The sequence below is a fragment of the Fukomys damarensis genome, unplaced genomic scaffold (genome assembly GCF_012274545.1).
Source record: "Fukomys damarensis isolate Sample0158 unplaced genomic scaffold, DMR_v1.0_HiC HiC_scaffold_4, whole genome shotgun sequence".
In the NCBI taxonomy this organism is placed as follows: domain Eukaryota; kingdom Metazoa; phylum Chordata; class Mammalia; order Rodentia; family Bathyergidae; genus Fukomys; species Fukomys damarensis.
This window is the reverse complement of record NW_022900916.1, coordinates 69,769,235-69,782,032: the sequence shown is the minus strand read 5'-3', so window position 1 is coordinate 69,782,032 and position 12,798 is coordinate 69,769,235. Positions and strand designations below refer to the sequence as shown.

General features: G+C 51.8%; 1 protein-coding gene across 2 annotated transcripts in view; it reads left to right on the top strand.

Annotated features, from left to right (window-relative positions):
* Positions 1-954: 954 nt before the first annotated feature.
* Positions 955-12,798, top strand: part of Golm1 (golgi membrane protein 1) — a 51,395-nt gene continuing 39,551 nt past the window's right edge. The window contains exons 1-3 of one of the 2 annotated variants that reach the window (XM_010605515.3): positions 955-972; positions 2,357-2,505; positions 3,996-4,175. In XM_010605515.3, coding sequence (XP_010603817.1) covers positions 2,377-2,505; positions 3,996-4,175 — 309 coding nt within the window. In that variant the 5' untranslated portion in view covers positions 955-972; positions 2,357-2,376. Of the gene's footprint in view, positions 973-2,356; positions 2,506-3,995; positions 4,176-12,798 lie in introns of those variants that run through there. The other variant, XM_033758814.1, reaches the window with a different exon arrangement.

The window sequence follows — 12,798 nt, the reverse complement described above, 5'->3', positions numbered from 1 at the left end:
TTGCATTAGGGAGTGGGTGAGGTGGGCAGGTGAGGCCAATGTCAGTGAGGTTTGAGGGCCCTGTCTGAGAGATGCAGAGGAAGTGCTGTCCCTTCACCTTGGGTGGGAGGGGAAATGTAGCTCTCTATCTCTGTGGGTAGTTCTCTTATTTGTGTTACTAATGTTTAAAAGTGTTTTATGTTTTAAAAAGTTAAGAATTTTTTAAAGTCCTTTTTTGATCCGAACCAGATGTGATAGGGCATTAGAAACATTTTCAGCCAATGGGTAAGCTTTTGTAGAAAGTTAGTGTTTCTGAGGTTACTCTTTCAGTGCAGACTGTGCTTGCTGGTATCTGCTGATAAAGGAACTGAAACAATGTTTTCCTCTTGTGTTCCGAGACTGGAGGCAGCACGGACCCCAGACTCAAGCATCAGACTGCCCATACTATGCCTGGGTGCTTTGTTGTAGGCGATTCGACTAGACTGTTGTGTATTTGTGCGACCAGGCTCCTGCCCTAGGAGTGGCTGCTGGGAAAGCAGGATCCTTTGGTGGCCAGCACACTGCAGGTGGGGAGCGGCTCTCGGCAGCTCAGCTCCCTGTGTTCTCCCCGTGAGAACTGTCCTGCGGTGAGTCCCTCGTGGCTCTCCTTCCCTCTTCCCCTTCTTCACCTCCTCGTCCGCTCTCCTCCTCCTCTGCCTTCCTGTCCCTTTCGTAGTACACTTCTTTCCAAAGCCCCCCAGTGATGTGTTTGGAAGGACCTCGGAGCCGGATGTACCCTCAGGAGATTCATCCGAGGAGGAGACGCAGGTGCTGCTGGAGGCGGGGCCCAGGGGCAGGAGGTGGTTACTAGGCTGTGACCTGGCAGGGTGAACTCCTGCCCAGCTCCTCCCTTTGCTCTTTGCTTCCTGGCTGCCACCAGAGACAGTTTTCCTCCTCCAAGCCCCCCTGCCATTCTGTTTCTGCCTTGGAGCCATCTGACTGTGGACTGAAACCGTGAGCCAAAATAAACCTCTCCTTTTTAAATTTATGGGTGCTGGGTATTTTGAGCCAGTGTTATGGTGTGGGTCTAGATGCCCCCCCCAAAGCCTCATGTGGTCATAGGATTGATCTAGAGTGTGTGGAGTTGGAATTGATTCATGACACAATGCTAGGCTCAAGGGCACTAGGATTAAGGGAGCGAGTGAGCCCTTAGCAGTCTGAATAAGATAAAGGGGCTGCTGCCTTGTGTGTGCCTTGTTGTTTCTCCTCTGTGCTGCCTGTTTGCCATCCCAGCCTCGGAGCCCGCTGATTATGGGCTGAAACCTCTACAAACTGTGAGCCAAATAAACCCCTTCCCTCTAACTCTGGGTGTCAGGTATTTTGCCTCAGCAACGAGAGAAAAGTAATTAACACACCTAGCTGTAAAAAACAGTGATGGAAACAGTGCTCCTCCTCCTCTCCTCCTCTGCCTTCTCCTTCCCTCTGTCCTGCCTCCCCTTCCCCACTTCCTCCTCCTCTCCCTCCTGCCCCCCATACCCGGTACACAGGGCACTCTGTTCTCACAAGCACTTATTATGATGTGGCCTCCTTTGGTCTGATAAAGTTCTGCTTGGTCAGGCTTAGCAAAAGCCATTTGGCAAAGCAGCTTCCCTTGTTCTTGGAGACTGGTGCTTCTGTCCAGCTAGGCCCGGGTTGGAGTTGGAGCTCTCTGGCAAACTCTCTGCAGTGTCTGTGCACTGCAGCCTGCCCTGAGGTGGTTTTCTAGCCTGGCGGCACCGCACACCCCACACACAGTCCACCTGTGTGGCCCCCGTGAAGTCGGGGACACCGCGCTCAGGGGACAGATGCTCCAGTTCGGCCCAGAGCGAATGCATTTCCACCTCGGACCCGGAGCAGGACGTGGTCCCCCTGTGGCTTCAGCTGCATCTCACACTTCCCGTCCTTGTCCGTGGCACAGAGGAGGGGACACTTGTGTGAGCAGTGACACCGGCCCTGACTTCCAGGGGATGCGGTCTGGCTGGAGAAAGCATTTCTGTCTGAGGTTGGAAACCCTGCTCGCAGGGGCAGCTCCTGTAAGGGGTCCGAGAATGGTTTGTGACACAGTGTGAAAGCGTTTCAGGTTTGCTCTCGCTGTTCACACGTATGGTTAATTCTGAGACTGTGCTGGGAGGTGAGCCCCTAACCACACTGCTGTGTGGACCGGGGAGTGCAGCAGAGGAGATTTGGGCCTCGAGGTGTCTTGAGTCAGGCTGCGCGGGGTGGCCGGCCACCCTCCGTGTGCCGTGTGCTGCACTCTCACCCTGGGGTTGCTGCAGCTCGGGCGATGCCTGCCGAGGGCGGTCGGCCACTGAGGGCGGCAGGACTGCGTGAAGGCTGATGCCCTCTCTCTGTTCGGCAGGTCCTCGGCCCGGTCTGGAGATGATGGGGCTGGGGAACGGGCGTCGAAGCATGAAGTCTCCACCTCTCCTGCTGGCTGCCCTGGTGGCCTGCGTCATTGTCTTAGGCTTCAACTACTGGATTGCCAGCTCTCGGAGTGTGGATCTCCAGGTATCTCGTGCATTTGTGTGCTTGGATGCCATCGGGATTTAAAGTCGCTTGGGAGCCGGACTCAGGGTTAGCTGTTTGCCATGGAAGCCCTCACTCGGTGGCTCTGCCGTGGGACTCCAGCCCCAAGGCAGCCAGCTTTGGGCCGAGGGCTGTCTGGGCTCGGTCCCAGAGCCTCCCCCTGCTCTTCACCCGAGCGTCCTGGTGGTGTGCGAGGCAGCTGGCTGAGGTGCGCTGACTGCGTCCCGGTTCTCTGGTCTGCGCAGATAGGCACAAAACACTGCTGGCTGTGTGTGAATGATGATGTAAGAAATGTGTTCTTGAAAGTCCCAGCCTCTATCATCATCTCACGGTGAAAGTTATTTAGCTTTCCAATGCACTGTGGCTGGTCCCAGGCTGGGGTGGTGCTGAGCCACGACAAAGACCTTCTTGGCTGCACCTGGGCCTCGCCTAGCCTTGGCTTTGGCCTACGCAGCGCAGGCGCAGCAAACAGCATGGCTGCTCTCTCCCCGGCCTTGGTATCTGGTCTGATTCTGCATACACCGTCCTCGAGGCCTAGGTCCCCGCCATTAGCAAGAATCCCCACCTCCCACGTTCTCTGGCCGTGGTCGCCCACTGCCTCCTTCACTCCGCAGTAGTGGCCTTTGCTGTGCGGAGAGCCGAGCAGTTCGCTGCCATTTCAGTAGCACCATTTCCTACTCAGAAAGCCTTGATGCCATCTTCCTTATCAGCACTTCCCAGATGTCTCCTTTGGTACGTAAGCCTCACAGAGCTGGGCTTTCCCGTTCCCATCTCACAGGTGGGCAAATGGAAACACAGGTGCGGTCCAAGTTCTGACCAGGTAGGCGCTTGGCATGGACCCTGCCTGCTGCACCTGTCTGCGTCCTGCTCGTGCTCGGCCACCAGAGCTGTGGGCCACGACTGAGCCTTGCTGGAGCCTTTGTTTTCTGGGCAGATGAGGTCTTAGTACCTGGAGTTGGAGAACTGAGCTTTCTGAAATTTGTCTGATTACAGTTAAGTGCTGAGACAGGTGGTGGTGCACACCTGTCATCCCAGCACTGAAGAGGCTGAGACAGGAGGGCCTGAAAGTTTGAGGCAAGTCAGGGCAACTTAGCAAGATATTTGGGGGGAAGAAAAGAAAAGAAAAGTGCTTCATTAGCAGGGAAGGGGAGACAGCGTGGGCAGTTTAGCAAGAGGCCAGGAAATGCACAGAATAGCCATCTGTATCCCGAATCTAGGCCCCCCGAGACCGAGGGAAGGCTGTGATGTGTTTCCACCTTGCAGTGGGGTCAGGGAAGTGCGACCCCTACCTAGAACAGCGTTTCTCGAGCAACGCCTGCCCCGCACCTTCAGACTGATGGCAGCACAGAGCCTGGGATGCAGCCCGCTGCGGGGTTGGGTGCAGGCTTGGGCCCCACACAGTCTGCATCGAGGGCCCCGCAGCTCTGTCCCGGGTGTCTCGCCTCAGCCCTCACGCTGTGCTCCCCTTGCAGACACGGATCCTCGAGCTGGAGAGCAGGGTCCGAAGGGCGGCTGCCGAAAGAGGCGCCGTTGAGCTGAAAAAGAACGAGTTCCAGGGAGAGCTGCAGAAGCAGCGAGAGCAGCTGGACAAGATCCAGTCCAGCCACAGCTTCCAGCTGGAGAGCGTCAGCAAGCTGTTCCAGGACGAGAAGGTGGGCGGCCTGGCTCCCCTCGCGTTTCTCCGCTGAATCCCGCTCGGTGTGCGCAGTAACGTGGGCCTGCGTGGCTCTGGGCGTCTCTCCTGTCAGGCCCTGGCCGGGCTCCCTGTGCAAGCTCAGCAGGAAGGGTCCCGGGAGCAATGGCGCTGGGCTCTTCCTCCTGTGGGCCTCTTCCTTCCTTTCTCCCTGGCGCCGGGCCTGGGCCAGTGCTTGTATCTCTCAGAGCAAAGGTGTTGTGCGTCAGGGAGCAGGGAGTTGTAGATCTCTAAGTAAATACTGAGGAGGAAGCAGGACTAAGAGGGTTGGCTTTTAAGTTTTAACAGAAAAGCATCTTGCACAGATTAAAGAGACAGCTTCTTGCTAATTCACATGTCTAAGCTTCACGTGTCTCACTTTTCCTGAGGGTCGCATGACTGAGCTTTCTTACACACTGCACTGTAGAACAGTGCCCGCTCCTCCTGTCTTCTGTTCTACGGTGTGACAAGGCTCCGGCCACGTGTTACCCAGAGGGATCAGGCCTTTACAAATACAGAGCTCTCCCCGGGGCGTCGTTCCCTGAGAGCCATCATCTCAAATGTGGACTCGGTTTTATTGTGAACTGGTGCCCACAGCTTCACCAGAAGATAAATTATTTCTAGGTGGAGTCTCAGACTTTTCACTCCTTACTGATTGAAAATGTAAGCACTTTTCTTCTCAGAATACTTTCCCATAGAACTCATACATCTTCTTTGGGAATTGTTCCAATTTTTAAAAAATGCTTTTTTTCTTCTGCACCAGGAGACACATTTTGTGTTCCTGAAATCACCTTTAACTGAATGTAACAGGACCCGGATATTTCTCAGCTAAAAACACACTTCTTGGAGGAAATGGGGGTTTATTGTGTTGATTAATTCCGATTCCGAAACTGTAAATGTGAGATAACATTATTTGGGGCTTTAGGGATTGCAGCACAGGTTCCATAGCTCTGAATCAGCTTCCAGAGAAGGCAGGAAAGGTGGAGACTGTGCTGAATGCTGGGCAGACCAGAGTCTGTGTTGTAGCAGACAAAGGCGGCTGTGTCCACAGCTCCATGGAGAGCTTTTCTCCAGGGCACAAAGTCCTGGGCGAGGTCCTTGGAGTGGGAAAGAGCAGGCCGGAGCCCAGAGTGGACCCATCCGTGCTGCTGGATGACCTCGCCCTCGGTACTGTCACCTGGGAGGTTGAGCTGCACAGAGACCCCATCTCCATGTGGAAGGCTCTGCATCAGTTCTCAAGAATAAATCTCGCAGAAGTTCTTTCGGGGCTTTGCAGGATGAGACCCTGATGTGAACTGAACAGAGCTGGGGCCGGAATGAGACCCTGGCACAGGCCAGCAGGGCAGCCTCAAGGGCCTCGGCAGGGAGGTGGGAGGGTCCTCTGAGCCACGTGGGCTGATGCCCAGGAAGTGAGGCGCACGGGGTTTGTCTGTGCGTCTGTCTGCTTGTCCCACCCTGCATGTGCACACAGGAAGGACAGGGAGACTGCCTGTACATTTACCTCTCTTTTTCTTAGCAGTCTTTTGCAGCTGGGACTATGGCCCAGTGGTACAGCACTTGCCCCTCGTGTGGAAGAAGACGCTGTTGTTTTCTCTGGGTCTGGCCTATAAACATTTTTTCATTTTTCGTGATCCTGGGGAACAGCCCCTGGGCACTCTGCCCCTGAGCTAGTCTGTGTCCGAGACCGAACCATGAGCACTTGGACAAACCTCCACATCAGAATGTGTTGAGGGCCCCATTGGACGAATACCGGGTCTCACTGTGGGTCTGGAGTTCTCTTCCCGGTGGGGAGCAGAGGGGGCCCCTCACCACGTGCTGGTGCCAGGAGGAGTTGAGTTGTGCCTGGTGAGGAAGGCACGGGGCCTATGGGCTGGGAGTCTCCGTGGATGTGTGTTTTAGGGAAGTTGCTTAAATTCTCAGGACCTATTTTCCCAACTGTAAAGTAGGAGTACTAATGGAAGCCACCACCCTCCAGGCTGCCCAGGACGAGTCCATGAGGTAATATTTCTGAAAGGTGCAGAGTAGTGCTTGGCAGGAGTAGAAACTCACAAACTGGCAGCTGCGTTGCCAGGCCCAGTTACCATGGCAGTGGCGGGGCTGGTGGGAAAGCTGCGGCACAGCAGTAAGGCCCAAGTTTCCCACGTGAGCCTCAGTCATTCAGGCCACAGGCAGTGGCTGATGAACCACAGGCCCTGCTTCCCATGGTCCGGGCTGCCGGGGACCAGGTCACTGCACCTCCGCGTCTGGGGCGGGCCTGCTGCCTGGACTGTGGGTGGCCCCCGACTGTGTCCCTCCCCGGCCCGCCCTCATCGCCCCGCTGCCTCCCCAGAGGCCCACTCCAGCAGTCACTGTGGCCACTTGTCCCGTGGAAGCTGGCTTTCCCTGCTGTGTCACAAACACCTGGGGTGGTTGGCTTACGGAGAGAAAGGGCCACTTCGACGCGCGTGTGGGAGGGTTCGGTCGGGTCAGTGGGCTCTCAGTGTGCAGGGCGGACACGCTGCAGCAAAACTGCTTCTGGCTGGAAGAAGGACGGGAGGGAGGGAAGGAGGGCGAAGGAGAGACTGAGGGAAAGGAAAGGAGGGGACAGGAAAAGAGAATCGAGATGTGATATGGACAGGTACGACCCCTGTGATGAGAGTGATCAGTATGTATGTCAGAAGCGCACCAATAAAATGTAAAAAACCCCACATATACAAGATGAGCAGGGAAGGGCGAGGGAGAAGCCCAGGTCCCGTCAGCCCTGTGCAAGGCACCCCTGTTGGCCTGAAGATGTCCAGTAGGCCGGCCGAGGGTCCCACGTCTCCTGACAGGCCATGTGGCTTTAACACAAGACCAGTGGGGGACATAGATCCATACTTTAGCATCTGAACTTTGAGGGATGCAAACACTTAGATGTGGTACCTTCTTTTTCTTTTTTGAGAAAGGGTCTCACTGTCTAGTCCAGGCTGGCCTCAAACTTGTGGCAGTCCTCCTGCCTCAGCCTCCCAAGTGCTGGTTCTAGAGGTGGGCACCACCACGCCTGGCAGGGCCTTCTCTTTGTTTCTGAAATTGAAACAGTGAAACCAAATTGCACTGAAAGGAGAGGGAGAAGGCGGGGTGGGAGATATTGACCAATGGGTGCTTATCCTTAGAAAGAGGAGGTGGTTCTGGCATGCTATTTCATAGTAGGATGATATGGATAATGTTTCCAAGAGCTAAGAGCATTTCTAGCGTTCTCACCGTAAATAAATCAGATAATTTGGGCTGGGGATTTAGCTCAGTGGTGCCACCACCTGCCTCACAAGCACTAGGTATTCAGTTCGATCCCCAGTTCCAAAAAAAAAAGAAAAAAAAGAAAAGAAAAAGATAATTTGAGGAGGTGGATATATCTAATCTGATTTAAACATCACACAATATATACTGTACATGTGTTGGAACATCACATGGTGCTCCATAAATATGTACAATTTGTTTTTATGTGTTAAAGAATTAATATAAAGTTGTTTTTGGTTTTTTTTTGGTATCAGGGATTGAACTCAGGTCCTTGCACTTGCAAGGCAGGCCACCAAACCGCTGAGCTAAATCCCTGGCCCAATATAAAGTTTTTAAAGTGAAAATTGAAAAATAATAGGAAGAAAAGGATGAGGAGGCTGCCTAGGAAGATAGAACTGACTGCAGCCAGCACAGTGGGGCTGCAGGAGGAGGCCGAGCCGCAGCTGCAGCTGTGAGGACGCCACTGGCTTTGGCCCCATGGATAACTCACTCAACCCACCCTGGGGTCATGTTCTGTGTGCGTTCTGTGTCCCTAGGCGCAGCCTCACAAGTTCAGGTTTCCTTGCCTCACAGGCATGGGGCTTGAGCTCCAGGTGCGCGGCTGTCGCCAGCACAAGGGGACACTGGAAGGCCCGAGGCCAGCTCCAGCTTCTCTGCTGCCCCAGAGGGACAGAAGCAGGATGGACGCACCAGGCTCATCACACTGGCCTGCTCATCCCTGGAGATGGTACCACCTTTCCGAGACAGAAGCTTTGGAAAATGTTGTCTCCCTGTCTTCCTGCTCTCAGAGACGCCTGTATTCCAGCTGGCCCTTTTGTGGCTACTGTTTTGCAGTCTTAGGAGAGAAACAGATACTAAGTGTCACACATCATCTCTCTTTTTCCTTAAATTTAGAAAAATTACCACTTGTGACTTGAATTGGGATGAAGCTCCTTTCTGGAATTTTCAGTACTCACAAAGTGCCTTATACAGTTTGAGTATCTGTCACCTGAAATGCCTGGGGTTGTGGATTTTATGGACCTTAGATTGTTCGCGTATATGTAACGTGCTGTCACACAGATGGGACCCAAGTCTGAAATCTGAATTGGTTTATGTTCATGCACACACATAGCACGAACATGATCGCTGACACCATTTTTCGTGCACCTGTGTTTTCATTGACTTGCATGAGTCAGGTGTGGGATTTTCCACTTGTGGTGTCTTATGGATGCTCAAAAAGCTCTAGATTTTGGAGCGTCTTGGGTTTTGCAGTTTCACACTTGGGATATGCAGTCTGTGGTGATTGACATCTGTGGAGGGAGGTCATGTGTTGAGACCTGTGGCCAGGCCAGTTTGTGGACCTCACAAGACCTCAGGATTTCCTGCCTTCTTCAGTAGCATTCCCTGTTACTCTGGGTGGCTTTATGCCTAAGTGAGGCCCAGACAAAAGCTTGACAACCAAATGGACCAGGGCAAATGTAGTGAGTAGACTCACTCCTCTCCCTGACTGCTGCTTCAGGCCAGCCCTGTGTGGTAGAATTGTCCGCGATGGTGGACATGTTCTGTGTCCTCCACGCTACCTAGCCTCTGGCCACAGGGGCTACTGAATACCTGGACTGTGGCTGAGGGGACTGAGAAGTGCTGAATTTAATTTTAATTTGCTGTGGTTTACATCTATAATGTCCCCCAGAGCCTCATATGCTCAGAGCGGGCTTTTAAAAGGTGGCTAAGTTACGGGGATGTTAGAGCTGGCTTGCTGTTGGAAGGTGGGAGTTAATTAGAGCTGGGTCACTAGGAGCATGGCCTGGAAGGATGCAAACCCCCTTCCCTCTCTGCTTCCTGACCGCCATGACACATGGAGCTTTTCCTTGTCATACCATTTCTTCTTTAAAGCCACTAACCATAAGCCCAGGTAACCTCTTTTCCTTTAGAGCCGCTGAAATGAAAGCCAGAATAAACCTCTTCTCCTTTAAATTTTGGGTGTTGGGTATTGTTTCCCAGTGAAGAAAAAGTTACTGTGACAGACTGTGTACCGTGAGTGGGCTCATTGCTATGACTAACAGACCATGTGGTTTACAAGCCTTTGGGACTGGTTTGCAGGAGGAGTTTGGGAAGGTTTGGAGTTGCTGGCTAAAGAAGCCCTAGCATCCTGTGAGCAGAGCTTGCTGGGTGGTACTGGTCAGTGTGCAGAAGACAAGAATGATGATGGAAATGCAGAGAGTAAAGGCCAAGCTCAGGAAGTTTTAGTTGGTGACAAGTACTCTATTGGCCGTTGAACTAGTGTGTTCTGGGAGAAATTTACCTTCATTTTGCTCATATCCTGATCGTGGGAGACTGAGATTAAAGGCAGTAGACTAATTGGTCTCATGGAGGAAATTTCAAGACTGCCCAGTGTTTGGGCTCGGCATGCTTACTGCTTGCTGCTTTTAGTGAGATTTACACTGAACAACAAAACCAAAAATGACTTTCACTAGAAAGGAGGCCTCTATAAAGTTGGTCCCTGTAAAATTTTGGCCAAGGAGAACTTAGTTTCTCAAAAGATTAACATTAAAAAGAATCCAGGACTAGGGGTTTAGTTCAGTGGTGCCACCACCTGCTTTGTAAGCACAAGGTCCCGAGTTTAATCCCTGGTGCCCCCCCCAAAAGAATCCAAATACTTTGCATCAGGACAAGGATAGTGCCTTGTCAACATTACAAGAGTCAGCAAGACTCCTCCCTTCATAGGCTCATAGGTGTAAGCTGTAGAACTATCATTTTAAAAAAAAAAAAGTCCCAGGAAGCCAACTTATTCAGGGACATCTAAAAAAAAAAAGTTTCGGCCTGTGATTTAGCTCAGTGGATCCACTGCCTGCCTCGCAAGTGCAAGGACCCAAGTTCAATCTCCAGTACCAAAAAGAAAAAAGAAAAAAAAAAGTTTCTATGAGTTTTGCCATTTGGTACTCTGAGGCCTCTACAGCCGTGATTCAAGCGAGCCTGGCTGTTGCTTGAGCTGGGGGCAGCCTCAGGGTCATCCACAGGGAATTCAGAGTGGTACCTCGGTTCACTAAAGCTTTTGTTTGCAAATAGTTTGGTTTGCAAAGAAGCATTTGGCAAAATTTTTAGTTTGTGAATTCTGCCTTAGGTGACAAACACAAATGTGACTTTTTCAGAATCGTGGAACGAATTAAATTCTTGCTTTATACACCTCCCTGGCCACCAGTCTCTGCAATAGCACACTCTTCTCGCCTGATATATGTGTTCCCTAAGGGAAGCTGCAGCCTGGTCGTCCATCGTCCATCCCATCTTGTGGGTGTGAGGCTGGTGCTGGTGGGTGTTCAGGGCTCTAGTAATGCGGTAACAGGAGTCCCAGCCAGTGCTGTGTACCTGCAAGAGGGTGGGCCGCAGGCCCCGTGTCCTGTGCAGCCTGTGTTGTTTTGAAGTTTTCTTTCAGTATTCAGAGAGTCATTTTTCACAGCCACGGGAGTGGCGGCAGCAAAGGGATCAGTGTGAGCTAATGCGGTCAGGTCTTCTCCTAGGAGAGCCTTGGGGTAAAGTGGAAGCAGAGGGGTTTGTGGAGAAAGGATGGCATCAAGCCGCCTCTCCGCTGGGAGACGCGGGTGGTCAGGTGTGTCGTCGATCAGGTGTTCGGTGTCCTCACAGCCTCCTCAGTCCTCCGGGGTCTCCCCCACCTCTGTCCCTCTGCAGGGCTGGTTGGCCAAGTGTGTTCCACTCGGAGGACCCCACACTCATCCCCGAGTGGAAGAGGGAGAAACCTGGCCCATGAGAAACCCACCACTGGCCAGATGTTGGCCAGCTGACCAGATTCTTCTTTTGAACTGAATAACACAGGTTGACGATCCCTTATCCAAAATATTTGGGACCAGAAGTGTTCCAAATTTTGGATGTTATTATTATTTTTAATTGTTTCTTAATATTGTCATGAAATTTCCTGGTTGAGCCACCCTGATCTGATCACCACCTAAAATCTTTAGTGCTCTGAGATTGGAAAGGTTTGAGGTAAGCTCAGTAGTTCACGTCTGTAGTCCTAGCTACTTGGGAGGCTGAGGCAGGAGGATCACTTGAGCCTGAGAGTCTGAGGTCAGCCTGGGAAGTAGAGCAAAGTCCTCTCTCAAAAACAAACTACTTTCAGGTTTTTGAATTTTGCATAAGGGTGGCTCAGCCTATAAATAACTTCAAAGGAGGCCTCTACTGAATCCTGGGTTTGAATTGCCTTTTCTGTTTCCCCCTCTTTCTGCCTCGTCTGTGGCAGCAGCAGGTGTGGTTCAGACCGATGGCACAAGTCTAATTGTGCAAGTGTGAGTGTATTTATGTAACTTAGGGGAGGCTGTCAGTCACTTACTGGGTTATGTATAAGAGGGAATGTGCTAGTTCTGTAACAAAAAGATGAGTAGATATTTAGTAAATTTCCAAGAGTCAGGCTTTCCTTTGTTAGCAAATTATTACTACTGTAGCTAATTGGGAAGTTACAGAAGAGAAAATTCGAATCCCCCGTAATAGCATCATTCATGGAGTACCACTGAAAACCCTCAAAAAGAGTGCTTTTTTAAAACTTTATTTAAACTTTTATAAGTGACTGACTATATTCAAGTTTTTATAAATGCACCATATAAATTATGGAAGATAATTATAATAGAATATAATTATAGCAATAGAATATAACTGTATAGAATATATAGAATTAATAGAATATAATTATAGTGGGGGGTAAACATTATAAACATGTTTGAGTACTTTCGATCATGTAAATCATTTGAAGTAATGACTTCATGGGCAGAGAAGTGATGCTTCCTAACCCCTGTAGAAGGACCTGTCTGTGGTAGCTTTGAGTCTCATTGGCATGATGGCCGTGTTTTGAACCTGAAATCTGCGCATAGTTTCGTGGACGAATTGAGGCACACGTGCTGGCTTGAGTGTCTGTGTTGCGCCTCAGACTGAAACCACGCAGTTTCAAACCATGACGGCAGCCGTGAGCCTGATCCGACACCTGTGGCTGGGTGTGTGCGGCAGGCAGTTTGTCTGTCCACACCCCACTGCCTGGGAGTCCTGGGAGGCTGGGCCCCTGATGCTCCCCGACTCGGTGGTCGGCGGTCAGTGGTCACCTAAGAGCTCCCCAGGCAGGGCTCCAACTCCAGCCACAGCTTGTTCACATGGCCGCTGGGCCCCTGGGGCTGGCGTCCCATCAGAGGGAGGCTAGGTGACAGCCAGGAGGCAGCAGTGCCGTCTTCTGCATTTGTTTTCCGGGATTACTTAACGAATTCCAGCAAACTGGTCGAGGCAGGAGGATCTGGAGTTCAAGCCCAGCCTGGGCAACTTAGCAAAAAACACCCCCCCCATCTCAACATAAAAACTGAAGGAAAGCGGGGGGGGGGGGC